At 40.9% G+C, this 21,931-nt stretch overlaps 1 protein-coding gene across 1 annotated transcript; it reads right to left on the reverse strand.

The window, feature by feature from the left end:
• Positions 1-400: 400 nt before the first annotated feature.
• map1lc3b (microtubule associated protein 1 light chain 3 beta) lies at positions 401-16,086 on the reverse strand. Its single transcript, XM_033035654.1, has 4 exons — positions 15,854-16,086; positions 6,361-6,416; positions 4,755-4,861; positions 401-2,807 (listed from the first exon to the last, which is right to left on the reverse strand). The coding sequence occupies exons 1-4, from the start codon at positions 15,891-15,893 to the stop codon at positions 2,633-2,635; spliced, it is 378 nt and encodes a 125-aa protein (XP_032891545.1). The 5' UTR covers positions 15,894-16,086; the 3' UTR covers positions 401-2,632.
• Between the last annotated feature and the right edge of the window lie 5,845 nt (positions 16,087-21,931).

Genomic DNA, 21,931 nt, shown 5'->3' on the forward strand with positions numbered 1-21,931 from the left:
TATATTCTGACCTATTCAGGCAAGCAAGCCAATTTGTGTAGCCACTTTCAGAGAATTATGGACCTGAACCCCCAAAGTTCTCTCTCTTCAACATGCCTTTACCCTCTACAATTTGACAGTACATGTCCTACCCCCAAAATGCTAGAGTCATTCAGTGGGACAGGCAGCATTTCAGGAGGGAAGGAATGGGTGACGTTTTGGGTCGACAGCTATCTGATATCCCAATGTTCATCATCTGACACCCATCAAGATTATATTCAATATGTTATATTAGTGCAGTTGTTAATGAACAGGAGGTTTGAAGGAGGTCCTGACCCCCCTGAGTTAATCCAGCACATTTTAAGCAATAGGTTTTACTGTATTTACTTCCAAGAGCATTGGTGAAGAAAGCAAGAACCACAATCTTGTATTGTACTTTATTTTGAAAATGGCAAATGCATCTTTCCATTCAGGCACATAGCTCATCAGTATATCATACACAGTATATTTACAAGTTGTCAATTCAGGTTTCTCAACAGCAGATCCAAAGTAATACAATTAAAAAAAAGTTCTAATTTACAAATTACATAAATCTGTTTATGTACTATTTAAAATATACATTAGGTCAAGTGTCATTGAAGTACTTCAAATTTATGCAAAAAAAATAAAACAACAATTAAAAACTAAAACCAAGGCACCGTTGAACATTTTTGGATTTTTGTCGCATTCTGTTTTCAGAAACTGAATATAATAAAATCAGAATGAAGTCCACAGTGGAGACAGTGATACTGACAACAATGGAGTGTGTTGGACAATGGAGAAATAAGCCAGTAATCATCATTCTCATTAAATGCCTCATTCTTTAGTAGAGGTTTGGAATGTTAATTTAGTAACAGCACTATTTAATCTAAAAATAACACTGCACATTTAACCACTTTAGAAAAGTCTGAGCAGCCTGTAGCATCACATCAAGAATCCCAGAATGCAGCTGATGCTCCTCAAATGTCGACAGTACTAAGAGTTAAAATTTACAACTAAAAGACAGCAATTCTAGGCAATGTGGCCCATAAACATTCATGTTATTAACCTTTATAATGGTTCAGTGCCCACAAGTCCTTACAGCAAGGGAATTTGAGGATAGATAAAGCTGGTAATTACTACTCCAGGTATTTAACATAGGCAGGAAGAGCAGTGAATCAAGAAAGGCTGCCTTGAGTATTTACACATTAACAAATAAAGGAATGCACATTTTAAATGTCATATTCTTATATTTTCAGGACTATTAGTCTTGAGAAATTCTGAATAATATTCTTTAAATACACTGTAAAGATACTAATTTATATAACACTTTTAGGAAACAAATATTTAGATGCACATAAACAGATGAAAACACCAGTTGACTAGAATGCAATTTCACAATCAGGATGCCTGGTTACACCACATTCTCCGATTACCAAACACTCCTAAAATGGACAGATGCCAAATGTATGACAAATGGGGATGTTGGTATACAGTAGAGAAAGCAATCACCGGTTCATTTCCTGTTCAAAATCAAATAACAAGTGCATGCAGACATCAAAATATAGGGTTAAATTAATGTCAGTACTATAAACAAAAAGTTGTAATGACTTTAAAAAAGTTTTAAAGACATTACACAGGATGGAATCGAAGGTTATGATTTGTATGCTGAATTCAAGACTATATATTATGCACTTTCAGAAGTTATTTCAGTTTTTATTCCAATAGTTTACCATAATTTCATCACAGACACATTCTGGATATAATTAGAATGTAGATTTAGAGGAGTAACTATTCAGTTAGTAAATCTTAGCACGAGCAGAGATAGTTGGAGATTAGTATATTTGTGAAAGTTTTTAATTTGACAAACAGCTATTCACAAACAAAGCTAGTTTTCACTTTTAATTTCTATGGATTGGTTATATTGAAGACTGTGGCTGAGAAATGGTTACATACGGCATCAAATTCTCTTTTTTAAGAAAATTGTGAAGGACTTTGAAAAATTAAGAAAATCGTCTTTTCTAATGTTAGAATCCAATGCAAGTATTAATTCTTGGCTGCCTAATTATTAGCTCATTCATAAAGAATGGCACGCGACTCACCTATTAGCAGAAGGCACACTGCTCGATGAAATATTTCCACTGCTATTTAAAACCTCTTCCAAATATTTGAAATTGAATGCAGGTGATTAGTTAGAAAAGCAGCTGTTTTATGAGCAAGCTGTTTAAATGCTCTTAAAGAATTCATCTTTTGAAGCAACATAGGGTTGAGCGTATCAGACAATTCCTGATAATTTCATAAAGCAAAATTATCTGCTTGGTCATTTTGCTTTAAAAAGGCTACTCAAATTACAAAAGTGTCTGCTAGCAATAAAATATACCTGTTAACCTCTGAACACGATTTGATTTTGGCTTAAAAGCAGACAGCTTATGTGAGAATATGGTAGTCAATTCTGAGAACCCAACAAGCAAAAGACTGCAGTTAGACCATCAGCTTTCAATTCCAATTCCAATTAATTTTATGTGATACCTCTTCTCATTCCTGATTGAGCTGGGCAAGCTGCCACATGTTTAGCAATGTTTTATGGCAGGGCACTACAGGAACATTGAGGGAGGTACCTCAAACCAGACTATGATTACAGTGCAGTGTCCATTCCAAAGGTTTCCTGGGAAGCATAGACCATGTAGAGGAAACCATCTTCATCCTTCTCACGTTCGTAAACCTCAGAAATGGGTGTAGAAACACTAACCATGCTGTGCCCATTCACCAACAGGAAAAAAGCCTGATTTGAATTTAACTGCAGACGTCTCCTAAAAAGTTAGAAATCAAAATTTCAAATTCTCGTAGTATTTAGGCAATAAATTCGCTAACAAACACACAAGCAAACTTAATTATCCCCAATGTTATTTGGAACAGGGCACTTTGTAATTTCAGTACATGAGAGACCACCAGTAACTTCCAGTTAAGAAGATTTGTGCAAAGTGATTACAGTTCTGCCTTTCCCACAGTACCCAAACAACCACATGGTGTCATTAATAGCATGGAAGATCCCATCCACAAGGCTTAATTGTGACAGCTGGATTAAGCTTCTCTTCACAGGTCCCTGCCTGCACAACTCTGAGGTTAACAATTAGACAAGGACAGAAAATTCTAGGACAAGATTATTAATATTTTTTCAAATCTCTATTAGCTTGCCCCTTTCTACATTTAATTTATTCTTGTCATTCACCCCTCCAGAGCTATCCAAATTCTTCCAATACTAATCACTTCAACACCATATATTTTGTTGACATTATGGAGTTTCCAGGATCTGGACATACTGTTCTTTCTTCCAATCATGCCATATAATATCTCCTTAGGTCATAAGTGATAGGAGTAGAATTAGGCCATTTGGCCCATCAAGTCTACTCTGCCATTCAATCGTGCTGATCTATCTCCCCCTCCAAACCCCATTCCCCTGCTTTCTCTCCATAATCTCTGACACCTGTGCTAATCAAGAATCTATCTATCTCTGCCTTAAAAAATATCCACTGGCCTGGCCTCCACAGCCTTCTGTGGCAAATAATTCCACAGATTCACCACCCTATAACTAAATACATTTCTCCTCTTCTCCTTCCTACAAGAAGGTCCTTTAATTCTGAAGTTAGTTAGTTCATTACTGTTAGAATGCTCTTAAAGTAGTCTGAGATTTTAACTCCATTAAAAGACAATGCACAAATGCATTACTTGGTAGCAGATTGTAGTCAATAAACCCATGCAATAGATATGGAAATCCAGAATATGAATATAGATATAATCAGTTAGGTAGATTTATCAAATGGAAACATATTTCTCACCTAATCCCAAACAATTGTGCAACCCAACTCTTTAATAAGCAAGGTGATTCTAACTGAAAAAGCAAGTGAAAGCTATCTGCTCAAAAATTGGATGATTGGTTTTAGCATGTCTGATGGATCCCCCTGTGATTTTTGTCACTGATTACATTTATGGCAATATGGTAATCTTTTGAATACATTGAAGAGACCTGTGCAATGAGAGCATCAACCCCTGGTAATGCAAATGTAATTCTGGATTAGTGACACTATTTACATTGTTCATAAATAAAATACTTAGAGCAGCAATCAAAGCAGATACATTTCTTGAGTAAATTGTATACCATAAAACAACAGATAAGCTCCAGATGACAGTAGTTGATAACTTTGCTACTTGTGTGTGCAAAAATAATTCCCTTCAGGATGCAGCAAAAGCAAATGACCACCTTAAACCAGAAGGTACAAATTTACCCTCCGTTTCCAAATTCAACCACCATTAATCACAGCTTAAGGATAAGGGGGAAATCCTTTAAAACCGAGATGAGAAGAACTTTTTTCACGCAGAGAGTGGTGAATCTCTGGAACTCTCTGCCACAGAGGGTAGTCGAGGCCAGTTCATTGGCTATATTTAAGAGGGAGTTAGATGTGGCCCTTGTGGCTAAGGGGATCAGAGGGTATGGAGAGAAGGCAGGTACGGGATACTGAGTTGGATGATCAGCCATGATCATATTGAATGGCTGTGCAGGCTCGAAGGGCCGAATGGCCTACTCCTGCACCTAATTTCTATGTTTCTATTCTAGAGCCGGACAAATGAGCCCATATTCCATTAAATTTATCAATATGATTCACATTTGTGTTGATTAAAAAATGGATGACTTTATGCACACTTTCAAACACATAAATTAGCAAACCATTTCACATTGTGCATTTATACAAAAAGCTCACCGTATAATTTTGATCAGTTCGCTCATGTTCACATGGTCAGGGACAAGAAATTTGGTCTTATCCAACAACGGCAATTGTTTTTCTCCCTTGTACCTTTCAATTATGACCTAAAATTAAAAAAGAAATTAACCACAGTACAGTCCAGGAGACACGAGTTATGGCTTAGTGACAGTTGTCTCCAGCTTTTCTTTTTATTCTTGTGTAGGAAGGAACGACAGATGCTGGAGCAACTCAGCGGGACAGACAGCAGCTTTGGAGAGAAGGAACGGGTGATGTTTCAGGTGTGAAGGGTCTTGACCCAATTCGTCACCCAATCCTTCTCTCCAGAAATACTGCCTGTCCCACTGAGTTACTCCAGCTTTTTGTGTCCATTTTCTTTTTATTCTTCTGTTGGATGTGGGTGGTTGCTGAGGTCACTATATTTCCCTATCCATATTTACCCAGAAGATAGCGAATGGCCACTCTAAACTACTACTGCAGTCACCAATTCAACCTCCATTTATGAGCCTAAGCATGTCAACTAAAATAACGCTCCAGTCTCACATGAAATTTGCAACACACAATCAGAACTAGCTTAATCTGAGCAAAGTATTAAAATTATGTCCCTTCTGCCTTCTCATGTTCCACTGCTGAATGGAAGAACTGTGGAAGAGCAAGCTTGTGCCATGCAGGCACCAATCTAGCTGTATGCTGCTGTTGTAGTTTGAAGCTCAGCACTGATTAGTGGAGTGGAATGTCGATTCTGGCTGAAAGGATTCCTAGTACATTTGATGTTATCATGCACACGACTTATAATAAGTGCTATAATTCTATGGGGATTGGGAATATTTACTGCACTGACAGCTAAGTGAATCACCAGTTTGGAGAGTCAGCCTTCCAGAAGGCACAGATGTCAGCACATCCGATCTCCCATTCTATTTCTGCACTGCACACCAAATCCAACAGTTTTGTGAGGTACTGATCAGAGGACCTGAATTTCCTATGCATCCGGCCCGGCAGCTTTATGCCAGCCATTCATTTCAACAGGGCCACCAATATTCAATAAAGAGCAAAGTCAAGCTCTCCCAAAACAAAATTGATAAGGAAAATATGGTTTAAATTTTTTTATAAAGAGTATTAAATTTCATTACTTTTTTCAATTGTTACCCAAAAGAATTGCAGCCTGTTCCACAAAGTGACTACACCAGCAAGGATGTTGGGACAGACACAGCTGCACCAGTGAAGTGCAATTCTGGGCATCCCACACAAGGCAAACATGAGATGAAGGTCGAGTCTGACTCAATTACAAGGACCAGAAGGACTGCTGCAGCAGCAGAAGGCGAAACTAATGACAGGAGAAACTAATGACAGTCATTGCAAGTTGCCAGATTCTCCCAATTCGCTAATCCTTCTCAGCCTTCTCTGGACAACAAAACACAAGATATTCCAAATTCCACACATTGGCCCAGTAGATCCTAACCTGCATGCAAGGAGACCTTTTTAGCCTCTGTCTATTGTGTCCACATAAGAGCACTGCCACAAAGTTAATGATCATTCCCTTCCATTTCTCTGCTGCTGTATTATTTTGGAATAAAAATTATAATTTCATTTCACCCAATGTACTCACTGGAATTTTGTTGGGATGCTGCTCTCGAATAAGGCGCACATCTTCCACTCTCTGCTCTGCAAAACAGAATGATGTTAAAACATAAGACTGGGTAAATCTCAAATTAGGGATTATGTTATAAAATGTCATATTCCCCCCCACCTGCACGGTCTCTCTCCCCCTCCCCCCCCCCCCCCCCCCCCCCCCCCGCAGACATGACATCTGTGGCACAGAAGAAACATACAGTAAATACAAAAAAAGACGCACTGTCATTTCAATTGAGGCATAACAATTCCCATCTACAGTACATTTACATAGAACCATATTTAATAACAGGATTTAAAAATTATTAACTATCAACTCGGATATTTTCTTCCCCCAAAACCAGCAATTAAATAAAAGTGTGTGCTGCCAGTTTACCCACCAGTTGTCATCGATGGACCCCTCACCCATCTCTCCTTTTCTCATAGCTATTGCTTCCTTTCCTGCCTAATCCTCATTTTTCACCCATCCAACCAACACATCATCCTCTAACATGATCCAACCACTAGTCACATCTTCCCATTTCCACCCCTTTCTGCCTTCCACAGCTCCCTCCACAACACCTTGGTTCACTCATCCCTGCCCATCCAAACTACCCCTTTCTCCTGCAACTGCGTGTACACTGTGTTTCTGAATAACTTCTATAAAACACACAAGCCAAGCACAAAAACTTTGGGGGGGGGGGGGGGGGGTGATATTAAAGTCTGTCATTAAATGGAGTACCATTAAACTATTTTAGAATTGTTTCCAAATGTTACAAGCACAATTAAAAAGGGAAAACCTGCATTAGTATAGCCAAAGGAGAAATCTGAAGCAGTAAGGCAGTGAATTTTAAAGGTCACTTGATTGTGAAATGAAAAAAAGAGGCAACTAAAAGGATACTTCCTTACAGCAGAATACACCAGAGGCCAGATTTAAATGGAAGCTGGAGACATTCTCCTGCGATGAGGGATTGGAGTAAGACTGAAATATTGATCAGGGGAGTATTGAAGCCCAACAAATTTAAACTATTAAGTGCAGGATGGTCTTGGCAGTAAAGGAACCCGGGCTGAATTCTGGGTGTCAGTATGGTCATTGAGCATCCCGAGAAGACAAACAGTAGTTGTTTTCCTTGTTTAAGTCAGATCAGACAATGGTTAAAAGTCAGTGAAGACCAGATACAATCACATCTTGTTGCAAACTTGATTGAATAAAAAGGATCACCTTTCTGTTTGACTGGAATGGGGTACCAGGAAAGCGAAATTGGGGAAAATACAATTCTGGAAGAGTGCATTAAAAATAGAATGGATGGAAAGAACAACCACCCAGGAAACATATCACTGCAAACATAGCTACCAAGTTTGGAGGTTGAATGTGCACTTGCAAAGTTTTTTATCCAACCTATATAATGTGAATACAGAAATAAAAATCTGCTTTAAATGTTTTTGCTGGAAATGCAACATCTGGAAATATTACTTTTCAATGAATACATCAATGCATTTCCAACATGTCTCATCTACATTATTACTATCTAACATTAATACTTCTATTGAATTGATCAAAAGATAAGGCATGGAGACAGGTCCTTCCGCCTACTGAGTCCATGCCAAACACCATTCACACCAGTCATGTTATACCACTTTCCACACACATTAAGGGCAATTTAGAGTCCACCAAGCTAAAAACCTGCACTTTTTGGGGATGTGGGAGGAAACAAGAGCACAGGAGAATGTGCAAGCTCCAAACTGATAGCACACAAGATCAGGATCAAACCCAGTATCTCAGACACTGTGAGACAGTAGCTCTGTGCTGCCCACTATTGACACTCAATTCTCAGTGTTTATCCTGTAGGACATTGCCCTTTGTTTCTTCTTCCTCTCTGGTTTGCATGTTAAAACTTGATTGCGGATCCATGGCAGAGCTTTCCTGTTCTACCATCTAAAATGTCGTGTCCTATTCACAAACTTGTCAGCATTCAAGAAAAAAAGTTTTCCTAATTTACTATTAAAATATTAAAAAACTATTTCCTCTTATGCATTTCTAACAAGATTTCTTAGATCTTTTATGGGTACTGCAAATGCTGTACTCTGCTGCAGAGACTTAGAACACACGTCAAGAACAAGTATGCATGGGCCAAAAACACAAAAATGTACTGACACTATATACACACACACAAATACGACCTTGACAAAACCCTCTTCCTCTGCCCACCTCCCTTGCCAGCACCACCCTAATCCTCTCTCAGCCACCTTTCTCGGTCTGTTCTAATTCCATTGTTCTCCCCCAACCCCATCCCAGCTATCAGCAACACACATTTCCCCAAAATGGGTCCATTATTCCCACATTTACCCCACCATCACTTGGCCTCTTCAAAGTTGCTTCTCATTTGGCATCATCCTCGCCCAATACATCTAGCCCAAAGCACTCTCTTCCAACTAAACCTTGCAAGTTAGACCAGACCCCTCCCCTCACTGCCACTTATCACATGGTTTTCCCGGAAAAGCTCCAGAACGACTCGGCCATCTGCATGGCACTGACCAGTGTCAGCATATTGCAAACTGTGTACACTGCAAGCAGTCTAGTCTGGTCTGTCATATGTCAAGTTCGTGGCTGATCTTATTGCTGCATTGGAGCACACGAACCATTAGATCATTGTTCTTCCTGTATGATTTGAATATTTTAATGTCCAGAAATCTATCTGCATTTTGAATTAACTCAATAACTGATGCTTTGCAGCCCACCATGTCACCACAAAGATGCATCGGCCTCTAACTGAAGCAATTCCATGGCCTTCATTCTGAGCATTTTGTGGTGACGTTTCAATCAGTCTTTGCTGTACCCTCTTTGCCAAGTATATACTTTAAAGGTAACATGACTCCAGGCAAGCTCCCATTAAGGCCTACTGAATAATTGCATTAATTCTACATTCCTCTTGTACTCCTTTTGTACTATTTCATACTGAAAGACCAGCGTAGTCGGCATTTAATTATCATGGGCCAACAACAGAACAATGAAATTCTTACTTACAGCAGCATACACAACAACTCTGTTCAAGGTGATAGTATTTTTCTATTTTATTTTTGGAATTTTAGAATTTGGCAATTTAACTACTACTGATGTTAATCTAGAAACATGGAACTGTAATATTGGTTACAAAAAATGCTGGACTAACTTAGTGGTTGAGGCAGCTTCTCTGAAGGACATAGGTAAGATGATGTTTTGGGTTGGATCCCTCCTACAGACTGATGATGACTTAACAGTTCCAATTTTCTCTCCCTCCTTAAAATAGTGGGGTCACATTAGTTACACGCACCACCAATTTATAATTCTTAAATTCATATAATTTTATATAACCAAAAATCTATTTTCAAAACATTGGGAAGCAAATCATTAAATCCCACTAGACATTTTCTGCAGGTTTCTTGTGTTTCCTTCCATGCAGTCAAACGTATTTTGTGTCCAATTATTCTACCATTTCCTTATTCTCATCATAAATTATTCTCTCCATCAGTAAGATACCCAAATTTGCTCTCATTTTGTCTTATTAAACAGAAAAACCATAACCGTATTTTTTTATCGTTTATTTTGATGTTTCATTCTAGTTCATTCCCATTCTTTCAAGTCTTTTTCAACATTCTTTTAGGAAGATAGATCAGCCATGATTGTATGGCAGAGTAGATTTGATGGGCCGAATGGCCTAATGTTTCATTATGCCCTTATGAACATCTTAGTCTTCCTTTACCAAATTGTTCCAATCCACAGACTGACTGCTATTTCTAGAGATTTTATAAATCTCTCCCTTGGGGTGGGAACTTTTTCAAGGCATAGATGGACCACATCATTTGGGGTTTTATTCCTTAACATCTCTTCTGCATTATCACTTATTATATCCTTATATGTTAGCCACTGCCAGTATATATCAATGCACATTCATTTCAGTGTATTTATCCAATCGTTCGCAGCTAACATTCCCCTCAATCCTTCAGTATTTCTTTCCTTCGTTTCTATTTAAGAACCCCAGCTCAGTTTGATCCACACCACTTTCAGATTTGATGCCTCTAATTTTCTCATTTATACAACTTGTATTAAAGATCTACAAATTATTTGCCTTTTTAATTCCTTCCCTTTTTAAACTTCATCCATAATCTATATCTCAGAGCCAAGGATGTTTACTTCATCCACTGCATTCATTCTTTATTTATGACCCTATACCAATAGCCTTTCCTTTTTTTGTAAGCCAGCATCTGCAGTTCCCCGTTTCTAGTCTTTCCAAATATTAAATATCCTTGCAACCAACCATCTGGCAATCCAAGACCCCCTTCACCTGTATTCATCCATCGGGATGAAGTGATGTATTCACCCACATGCCTTATCCTGCCCCTACTCTCTACCAGCTTTAGTCCCTACCCACCCCACCACAATCAAACTGAAGAAGTGTCCCAACCCAAAACATTATCTCTCCCTGTTGGCCAGAGATTTCCTGACCCGCCGAGTTATTCCAGCACTGGGTCTTTTTTGTAATCAGCATTTGCATTTACTTGTTTCTCCAGTTCCTAGTTTTATTCATCTTGCAGCCACATTTCCAAGAGGTCAACTTGATAAGACATTTACTTCTCATAATGGCTTTAGTTCATTTATATTGAAAAAGTACCAAGACACAGCACTTACATTTTCGCCACTTTTTTCAGACAACCAGACGCTCAGGGTTATTCCTGTGGATTGCGTGCAGGTACTCGGCAACGATCACCAAAATTGCATTATTTTGTTCCCCCATGACAAACACAATGTTGTGCACTGGATTAGAAGGAGAGCACGTGAATCACTACTTCACCTGGAACGAGTGTTCTGATTTGGGCATGGTGAGGGCATAAAAGGACAGATGTTGCATTTCCAGTGGTTGTAAGGGAAAGTGTGGTACGACAGGGAATGATTAAAAGGGAACGACCAGGGAGTAAGAGCTTCAAAATGCTGAAAGATGATGAACATGGGCAACAGTTCATGCAATTAGTAGCAATTGCAAAGGATGATCCTCTTTAACATGGAAGCTGGTGAAGTAGGTTAAACATCTCCATCTCTCGAGACAGAGGGAGTAAGAGCAGAGCTGCAGAATTTAGATTAAGTTTGTCATGTGATCTAGCCACCACTAAAACAGTCATCCCTAATAACATGTTTATTCAAGAAAGAAAAGCACTTGTAATTTAAATTTGTCAGATTTCGTTTTGCATATTTCCTAAAATCTCTCCTGGTCCAAGAACACTGATGCAATTATAAAGAAAACACATCAGCACCTCTACTTCTTGAGAAGATTACGGAGAGTCGGTATGTCAAGGAGGACTCTCTCTAACTTCTATAGTTGCACAGTAGAGAGCATGCTGACCAGTTGCATCCTGGCTTGGTTCGGCAACTTGAGCGCCAAGGAGCAGAAAAGACTACAAAAATCAGTAAACACTGCCCAGTCCATCATTGGCTCTGACCTCCCTACCATCGAGGGGATCAATCACAGGAGTTGCCTCAAAAAGGCTGGCAGCATCATCAATGACCCACACTATCCTGGCCACACACACATCTCCCCGCTACCTTCAGGTAGAAGGTACAGGAGCCTGAAGACTGCAACGTCCAGGTTCAGAAATAGCTACGTCCCCACAGCCATTAGGCTATTAAACGCAACTCAAACAAAACTGGGAACATTAATAGACCATTATCTATTTATTTGCACTTTATCTGTTTATTTATTCATGTGTATATATTTATATAATGGTATATGGACACACTGATCTGTTCTGTATTCATGCCTACTATGTTCTGTTGTGCTGAAGCAAAGCAAGAATTTCATTGTTCTATCTGGGACACATGACAATAAACTCTCTTGAATCTTGAAATGAAAGCAAGCAGGTCAAATGCTGTTTTCATCACTGTCCACTGATTTGGCAGTTTCAGTACAGCAGTGCACCTGTGCTCCCAGATCTCTATTCTGCAACCCACTCTGCAACATCAGTTAAATTATATTTACCCTTCCTTGACCCACTTTCCCCAACTGATTTAGACCCCCTTCCTCACAGTAGATAACAAACAACAGTGAATCCCAGCACCAGCTCCTGGAGCATTCAACTGCTCACAGGCCTCCAATCAGAAAACCAACCCTCCTCAATGACCATTTGACTTTTTTCTCCATACCAATTTTGAATGCAATTGGCTAGTTCATTTGATCAGCCTTAGGGGATTTATTCACCTCAATGCATTTTAAAATGTGCCAATTCCTCCTCTTTGGTCGTTCGTATTTGATCCAAGACATCACAATTTGTGCACCCTAATTCCCTAGTTTCCACGATCTTCTCTTCAGTAAAAGCAGATGAGAAACATTAATCTCCCCTATCTCTTGTGGCTCTGCTGATCATTAAAGGGACCTTTCTTTTGCTAGTCACCCTTTTAATATAGCAATAGAATCTCTTCAAATTTTCCTTTATCTTGCCCACGAGCTCCATGTCCTCTTCTTGCCCTCATTAAGTGTACTCCTCTACTACTTATACTCAGAGAAGTACACTTGATATCAATGGCCTCGTTTTTCCTCACTTTTGAAAAATTTTCACTTGTCAGCCACCCCGTTACCTGCAAGCACTCTTCAGAATCAGAATGCTTTATTGTCATTGCATGTGTCACATACAACGAGATTACTGTGTCTTCCATGTCAACCTCTGCAAGTTTCCCAGCAAATTATTCCAAAATCTGACATGCGTCTTATTTTCTTACCAGAGCCTCAACATCTTTCATCGACCAGGGTTTGCTAAACTTGCACTCTGTGGATTTTTATTTGTAGCATAACGTATATATTGAAATACATTCATGCCTACTAAAAAATTGGTTGTAGATCATAATGGCAGCTGCAAAATTATCCTATGGATTAATATCAAAATAGCAATATGTAGAAAACTGTCAAAGTTTGATGCAATCAATAAAAGGAAGAACTTGATCTCCATTCATTGTTGTAATGTATTCCAACTGTTACAATTTGCTTTTGAAGCCTCAAAGAATGGGAGATGTGCTTTCCTCACGTCTACAAGAATCTATTATGCCAACTACTTTCAAAGCACAGTTCCTCGGGTAGTGGGCATTTCCATCACACCTTTCTTTAACTACAGCCAAGCCCAAAAGCTAAATAAAAGCCACAAGTATAACTTAAAACATATACAAGAAACTGGATTGGCCAGACAATAGACTAGACATGATTGACTGGAATGCATAGTATTGAATAGCTTTCAGTTTGTTTTTAATCATGTGTACAGTGAAAAGCTTTTGTGTGCTAACAAGTCAGCGGAAAGACAATACATGATTACAATCGAGTCATCCACAGTGTAGATACACAAGGGAATAACGTGCAATGTAAAGCCAGTAAAGTATCGTCCGAGGGTCACCAATGCGGCAGATAGTAGTTCAGCACTTCTTTCTAGTTGTGGTAGTGTAGAATTATTTTCAAAAATTGTGTGGTGTGGTACTAGCATAGTTGACGAATGAGCAAAACTAAGTACTTCTGGAAATATGTAATAAACTCAAATTGATTATCAACTGGTTTTTCTTAAAATTCTATTTACGAATTTAGCATTTAGCAGCTTTAGTTGTCAAATTAAGGCAAGACGATTATTTCTCAAGCTAGTAATATACCCAATTACAAAATTGCAAACGGAGAAGATTATTTCTTTCAAGCTAACAAAATGCCCAATTAAAAAATTGCAAAATAAAGTGCATGTTAACTCCCATTATATTGCAATTTGTTGTTCAAACTGATATGGGGCTGGAACAGAGTGGAAGTGAATACTTCTGTATGCTGAAGGACACCAGTTTAGGATACACAATATCAGCTTCCTCATACATACTGATAACACATAGCTCAATGTCACTGTATCTCTCAACCATTCCACCCTTAGAAATGGCAAGATTGTTTATTTGACAAACATGTGGCGAGAACAAATCTGATCCAAATATTGGGAAGACCAAATTCTCATCTATACTTCACAGAAACAATTCCTAACAACTCGCCTTGGTTGCTGCAACAGAACAAGATTGTTCATAACTTTGCAATTATATATGACCATGGAGCAACCTTCAGACTTCATGACTGAGAAATAAAAGAAGAAAATGCTCAGCGGGCAAGGCAGAATCTGTGGATAAACAGTGAGAGCTTTGAATTGATACGGTTTAGGTCAATGTGGACGGTCACTGTCTTCACCTTAAACACTGCTTATTCCTCTTTGGTAGTCCCAATATTTCCTCTTGTTTATTTTAATTTCCAGCATCTGTAACACTTAGCCTTTTTAAAACACCAAGACTACCTACTTCACTTCCACAGCCTTTAATCCTGTAGATACTGAAGATAGACACAAAATGCTGGAGTAACTCAGTGGTACTGGCAACAGCTTTGGAGAGAAGGAATGGGGGACGTCTCGGGTCGAGACCCTTCTTCAGTTTGAAGAAGGGTCTCGACCTGAAAAGTCAGCCATTCCTTCTCTCCAGAGATGCTGCCTGTCTCGCTGAGTTACTCCAACTTTTTGTGTCTATCTTCAGTTTAAACCAGCATCTGAAGTTCCTTCTTATACACTTTAATCCTGTAGATTGGAGTGTAGCCAAAATCAAATGGCCACAAACTAACTGGTCGTATTTATGCCATCCAAATTATACAGGCCCTTGGTTACACAAACCTCAACACTAAAGCAAAACATTCATTCTTTCAAATTAGTTCCATCATCTATTATTTATATCCATGACTTCAGTTGCTAAAAGTCTAAATTGATTCCTAAAATGCCCCATCTATTCGAGGATATCCCTCAAAACCATTTTATGCCAAGCCTTCCTATCACACAACCATTTTTTTTTGCTAATACTCCTTACGTTAGGTGACAATATGTTTACCAATTCCATTCTTCTCTTCCCCACCGAATCATCTGTTAATCAAGCCCTCTTTATCTCGATCCATCTTTCACTTGGCAGCTCTTACCCCGCCGATTTCCCCATCACCTCTTTGTACCAGTTCTCTCCCCTCTATTTCATTAGTCTAAAGAAAGGTCCCGACCTCAAAACGTCCTCTGCCCATTGCCCTCCCCAGACGCTGCCCGATCTGCCGAGTTACTCCAACACTGTTTTGCTCAGGTTTACTGGGCCCATTTGAGGCCGAGAACCCCACGTCTGGACCCAGGCTACGTAGGGCCTGGCTTGTAGAAGTCCGGGCGGGGGATGTTTTGCACTGCTCCTCCTCCCCCCGCCCTTCTCCTCTCTCCAGTCCCTTCCCCCGCGCTCCTCTCTGCGGATAAAAATAGCCGTTAAGTCAACCGCAATAACAAAAGCTGCACCAATAGAGTGACACGGTAAGTAATGCCCGTAATCAAGGCAGAGGAGGCGAGCGGGGTCCAGACGCCCAGCCGTCTCTCCCCGCTGTTGCCGGCCCCGCTCCCGGGCCTCTCGCCGCTTTAGGCCGGAGCCCCCCCCCCCCCGGCCCAGGACCTACCGAAAGTCCGCCTCTGCTTGAAGCTTTTCTCTGACGGCATCTTAACGGAGACTCCCTTTGTTTCTTTGTTTGACGGCAGCGACTTTGAGGCCCCGCAAGTCCTTTCCCCGTGTGTTGGTTATGATGTGGTGTCAAGGAAGGCGGCGTTGACTGGCGACGCTCCCTCTCCAGCTGCTGCCGCTCTCCACTGGCCGTCCGTCCGTCCGCCTCACACCGTCCGCATTTAACGGCGCACTGCTCCCGCCCTCCCACCGCCGCCGCCCGCGCCCATTGGCTCCGCCGCTGATTGACATCCCAATCAGCCAACCGCCCCTGTGGCGGAAGCCCTGCCTTTTTTGAATAATGTGAGCCTCTGATTGGTCGGTTCCGCGGAATCGCCTCTAATCTACCCGGTGACTCTTTGTGATTGGTTGGAGTCGACGCCCAGCAACCCACAACAGTCCGTGATTGGCTGACCCGTCCACCAATGCAGAAAGGAAGTGCAGATACTGCTTTACACCCAAGATAAACACCAAATGCTGGAGGAACTTGTTTCACACAAAGGGTGATGGATGTATGGAACAAGCTGCCAGAGGAGGTAGTGGAGGCAGGGACATTCTTGCTATTGAGGGAGTGCAACGTAGGTTCACCAGGTTAATTCCCGGATTAGCAGGACTGTCATATGGTAAAAGAATGGGTCGACCGGTCGACAACACATCAATGATTTAGATGAAGGGATTCATTAGCAAATTTGCAGATAACACAAAGCTGGGTGGCAGTGTGAACTGTGAGGAGGATGCTATGAGAATGCAGGGTGACTTGGACAGGTTGGGGGAGTGTGCAGATGCATGGCAGATGAAGTTTAATGTGGATAAATGTGAGGTTATCCACTTTGGTATCAAAAACAGGAAGGCAGATTACTATCTAAATGGCGTCAAGTTGGGAAAAGGGGAAGTACAACGGGATCTGGGGGTGCTTGTTCATCAGTCTATGAAAGTAAGCATGCAGTAACAGCAGGCAGTGAAGAAAGCGAATGGCATGTTGGCCTTTATAACAAGAGGAGTCGAGTATATACACTACTCAACAATGTACCTCGGTGTCTGCCAATCACCCCCCCCCCCCCCCCCCCCTTCCCCCCCCCCGGACACTCCTCCCACAGGAAAAACACTATGACTGTATGCATGTAAATAGATTTATTTATTGAAATCATATTCTGTCGCTCTTCCAGGCAGATGCTTACTGCATTTCGTTGTCTCTGTACTGTACACTGACAATGACAATTAAAGTTGAATCTGAGTTGAGTATAGAAGCAAAGAGGTCCTTCTGCAGTTGTTCATTGCCCTGGTGAGACCACACCTGGAGTATTGTGTGCAGTTTTGGTCCCCTAATTTGAGGAAGGACATTCTTGCTATTGAGGGAGTGCAGCGTAGGCTTACAAGGTTAATTCCCGGGATGGAGGGACTGTCATATGCTGAGAGAATGGAGCGGCTGGGCTTGTACACTCTGAAGTTTAGAAGGTTGAGTGGGGATCTTATTGAAACATATAAGATTGTTAAGGGTTTGGACACGCTAGAGGCACGAAACATTTCCCGATGTTGGGGGAGTCCAGAACCAGGGGCCACAGTTTAAGAATAAGGAGTAAGCCATTTAGAACGGAGATAAGGAAACACTTTTTCTCACAGAGAGTTGTGAGTCTGTGGAATTCTCTGCCTCAGAGGATGGTGGAAGCCTGTTCTCTTGATACTTTCAAGAAAGAGCTAGATAGGGCTCGTAAAGATAGCTCGTAAGGGGATATGGGGAAAAGGCTGGAACGGGGTACTGATTGAGGATGATCAGCCATGATCACATTGAATGGCGGTGCTGGCTCGAAGGGCCGAATGGCCTACTCCTGCACCTATTGCCTATTGACTGGGCTTGTATTTACTGGAATTTAGAAGGATGAAAGAGGATCTTATAGAAATATATAACATTATTAAGGGATTATACGCTAGATGCAGGAAACATGTTCCCGGTGTTGGGGGAGTCCAGAACCAGAGGCCACAGTTTAAGAATAAGGGGTAGGCCATTTAGAACGGAGATGAGGAAAAACTTTTTCACACAAGGCAGTGGAGGCCGATTCACTGGATGCATTCAAAAGAGAGTTAGAGAGAGCACTTAGGGTTAGCAGAATCAATGGGGTATGGGGAGAAGGCAGGAACGGGGTACTGATTGTGGATGATCAGCCATGATCACATTGAATGGCGGTGTTGGCTCGAAGGGCCTACTCCTGCAACTATTTTCTATGTCTATGACTATCCCAAAGTTTCAAAAGCAGTTAGACAGGTACAAAGTAAGGACAGGTTTGGAAGGATATGGACCAAACTCAGGCAGGTGGGACTAGTGTAGAAGGAACATGTTGGCCGGTGTGGGCAAGTTGGGCCGAAGTCCTGTTTCCACATTGTATCACTCTGTGAAACTATAACTCAGCAGGTCAGGCAGCATCTCTGGAGTAGATAGACACGACATCCTGGAATAATTCAGCAGATCAGGCAGCATCTTTGGAGAGTAGGAATGAGTGATGTTTCGGGTTGAGACCCTTCTTCAAACTGAGAATCAGGTGAGATAAGGAAGTGTTCATAAGGAATAAGAGTAGAATTAGGCCATTCGGCCCATCCTCCATGCCACCTTTCAATCATGGCTGATCTATCGCTCCCTCATAACCTCATTCTCCTGCCTTCTCAACATAACCTCTGACACCTGTACTAATCAAGAATCTATCTATCTCTTAGGTGTGAAAACGAGACATCAAAAGGATCAAAATCAAGGAAAATGTAGAATTGTAGAAATATAACAAGTATATACAGTGCCCTCCATAATGTTTGGGACAAAAACCCATCATTTATTTATTTGCCTCTGTACTCCACAAATTGAGATTTGTAATTTTAAAAAAATCACATGTGATTAAAATGCACATTGTCAGATTTTAATAAAGGCCATTTTTATTTCACCATGTAGAAATTACAGCAGTGTTTATACATAGTCCCCCCATTTTGGGGCACAGCAAAGTCATGTAAATGAAAATAGTCATGTTTAATATTTTGTTGCATATCCATATAACCATATAACCATATAACAATTACAGCACGGAAACAGGCCATCTCGACCCCTCTAGTCCAGTGCCGAACACATAATCTCCCCTAGTCCCATATACCTGCGCTCAGACCATAACCCTCCATTCCTTTCCCATCCATATAACTATCCAATTTATTTTTAAATGATAAAAACGAACCTGCCTCCACCACCTTCACTGGAAGCTCATTCCACACAGCTACCACTCTCTGAGTAAAGAAGTTCCCCCTCATGTTACCCCTAAACTTCAGACCCCTCATATCCTTTGCATGCAATGACTGCATGAAGTCTGTGATTCGTGGACATCACCAGTTGCTGGGTGTCTTCTCTGGTGATGCTCTACCAGGCCTGTATTGCAGCCATCTTTAGCTTATGCTTGTTTTGGGGGCTAGTCCTCTTCAGTTTTCTCTTCAGCATATAAAAGACATGCTCAATTGGGTTCAGATCGGGTGATTGACTTGGCCACTCAAGTATTGACCATTTTTTTACCTTTGAAAAACTCCTTTGTTGCTTTAGCAGTATGTTTGGGATCATTGTCTTGCTGTTGAATGAATCACCAGCCAATGAGTTTTTATGCATTTGTTTGAACTTGAGCAGATAGGATGCGTCTTCAGAATTCATTATGCTACTACCATCAGCAGTTGTATCATCAATGAAGATAAGTGAGCCGGTACCTTCAGCAGCCATACATGCCCAGGCCATAACACCCCCACCACCGTGTTTCACAGATGAGGTGGTATGTTTTGGACCTTGGGCAGTTCCTTCTCTCCTCAGCACTTGCTCTTGCCATCACTCTGATATAAGTTAATCTTCGTCTCATCTGTCTACAAGACCTTTTTTTCCAGAACTGTGGTTAGTCTTTTAAGTACTTCTTGGCAAACTGTAACCTGGCCATCCTATTATTGCGGCTAACCAGTGGTTTGCATCTTGCAGTGTAGCCTCTGTATTTCTGTTCATGAAATCTTCTGCGGACAGTGGTCATTGACAAATCCACACCTGACTCCTGAAGAGTGTTTCTGATCTGTCGGACGGGTGTTTGGCGATTTGTCTTTATTATAGAGATAATTCTTCTGTCATCAGCTGTGGAGGTCTTCCTTGGCCTGCCAGTCCCTTCGCGATTCGTAAGCTCACCAGTGCTCTCTTTCTTCTTAATAATAATAAACAATAGACAATAGACGTTCCAAATAGTTGAATTTGGTAGGCCTAAGGTTTGGCTGATGTCTCTAACAGTTTTATTCTTGTTTCTCAGTCTCATAATGGCTTCTTTGACTTTCCTTGGCACAACTTTGGTCCTCATGTTGATAAACAGTAATAAAAGTGTCCAAAGGTGAGAGAAAGACTGGAGGAAAGACTAGGTGCTGAGAGCTCTCTTATACCTACATTAAGGAGGCAATTAAACACACCTGAGCAATTATAAATACCTGTGAAGCCATGTGTCACAAACATTATGGTGCCCTGAAATGGGAGGACTATGTATAAACACAGTTGTAATTTCTACATGGTGAAACCAAAATGTGTAAAAATGGCCTTTATTAAAATCTGACAATGTACACTTTAACCATGTGATTTTTTTCTTTTATAAATCTTAAATTGTGGAGTACAGAGGCAAATAAATAAATAATGGGTCTTTGTCCCAAACATTATGGTGGGCACTGTACCAGTTAGCTAGGAGAAGGGGACAATGATGCATACAAAAAAGGGTCTCAAAGCGGAATGTCACCTATTCCCTTTCTCCAGAGATGTTGCCTGTCCCGCTGAGTTACTCCATCATTCTGTGTCTATCTGTGTAAACCAGCATCTTTCCTTCCTAACTAGAGATAACATCCTACACATCCTACTTCCTTCCGACCAGAGATAATCAGGGGGAAAGTGGGACTGGTTGGAGAACTGGGGGGGGGGGGGTGGGGGGGGGGGGGGGGGTGAGGAAGAGGGAACACAAGGGTTATTTGAAGTTAGAGATGTCAATATTCATAAAGCTGCCCCGTCATCCAGAGCACCGGGTGGAACAGTTCTCGGATTCCAGAAGTAAACAAGCGGGTGTCGCAAGGAGGGCTGAACAGCAACTCTAGCACGGCGCAGACAGCGCACGCTCACCCGGTCTCATGCACGCAGTTATCAGTACAATTTGCCACTTACATTTCAATCGTGAGCACTTCTCAGAGATTTGGTTAAAATTGGTGAAAATTCAAAATTATAATTTCAAACCTATCAATACAAGACTGTAATTGCAGTTTTAATAGCCTGTAAACATATTGCAAGAAGATAAACAGAAAAAGCTGAAGTAACTCAGCGGGACAGGCAGCATATCTAGAGAGAAGGAATGGGTGACGTTTCGGGTCGAGACACTAATTTAGACTGAAATCTCGACCCATTCCTTCTCTCCAGCAATGCTCCCTGTCCCGCTGAATTACTCCAGCATTTTGTGTCTATCTTTAGTGTAAAGCAGCATCTGCAGCTCCTTCCTAAACATGTTGCAAGAATAGTTTTACTTTCCGGGCAATACTAAGTTGTCACTTTTCACAAGGACAGGCATCTTTGTTTAACTCGCCTCTCCGCTACCTAATTTAAATGCAGAATTATGATACTTTGTTTCCAAAATCTTCAATTCCCGATTTAACATTATGATGGTCCCCATTTTAGCACGATTATCATAAATGTCTGGCACTATTTACCAGTTAAGTATATGTTTTACACGATGGCGCTAAATTGTAATATTCCATTATAATTACAATCACGATTAAAATACTGGAATAGAGGGAAAAAAAGGTTGGATCTGCTTCAGGAGTTAACGTCTCAGATCGATAGCCTTGAACCACAACAAGCAAACACGCTGTTTCAAGTTACAGGGAAGAGGGAGGCAGGGAGAGAACAAAGGGAACAAAGAAAGTGGAGCAAGAGAGACTAAGGGACTAGGGGGACTTCAAATGTCGGCCTTTCTATCCTGGTTTCCAACCCTTACCATTCCCTGAAACTTTAATTTCTCGTTTTTCT

The sequence above is a fragment of the Amblyraja radiata genome, chromosome 17 (genome assembly GCF_010909765.2).
Source record: "Amblyraja radiata isolate CabotCenter1 chromosome 17, sAmbRad1.1.pri, whole genome shotgun sequence".
Classification (NCBI taxonomy): domain Eukaryota; kingdom Metazoa; phylum Chordata; class Chondrichthyes; order Rajiformes; family Rajidae; genus Amblyraja; species Amblyraja radiata.

Coding starts and splice junctions, on each gene's coding strand:
- map1lc3b (XM_033035654.1), bottom strand. CDS start 15,893: ATGCCGTCAGAGAAAAGCTTCAAGCAGAGGCGGACTTTCG. Junction 4,862..6,360: donor AGCATCCCAACAAAATTCCA/GTGAGTACATTG, acceptor TTTTAATTTTAG/GTCATAATTGAAAGGTACAA. Junction 2,808..4,754: donor GAACTGATCAAAATTATACG/GTGAGCTTTTTG, acceptor CTAACTTTTTAG/GAGACGTCTGCAGTTAAATT.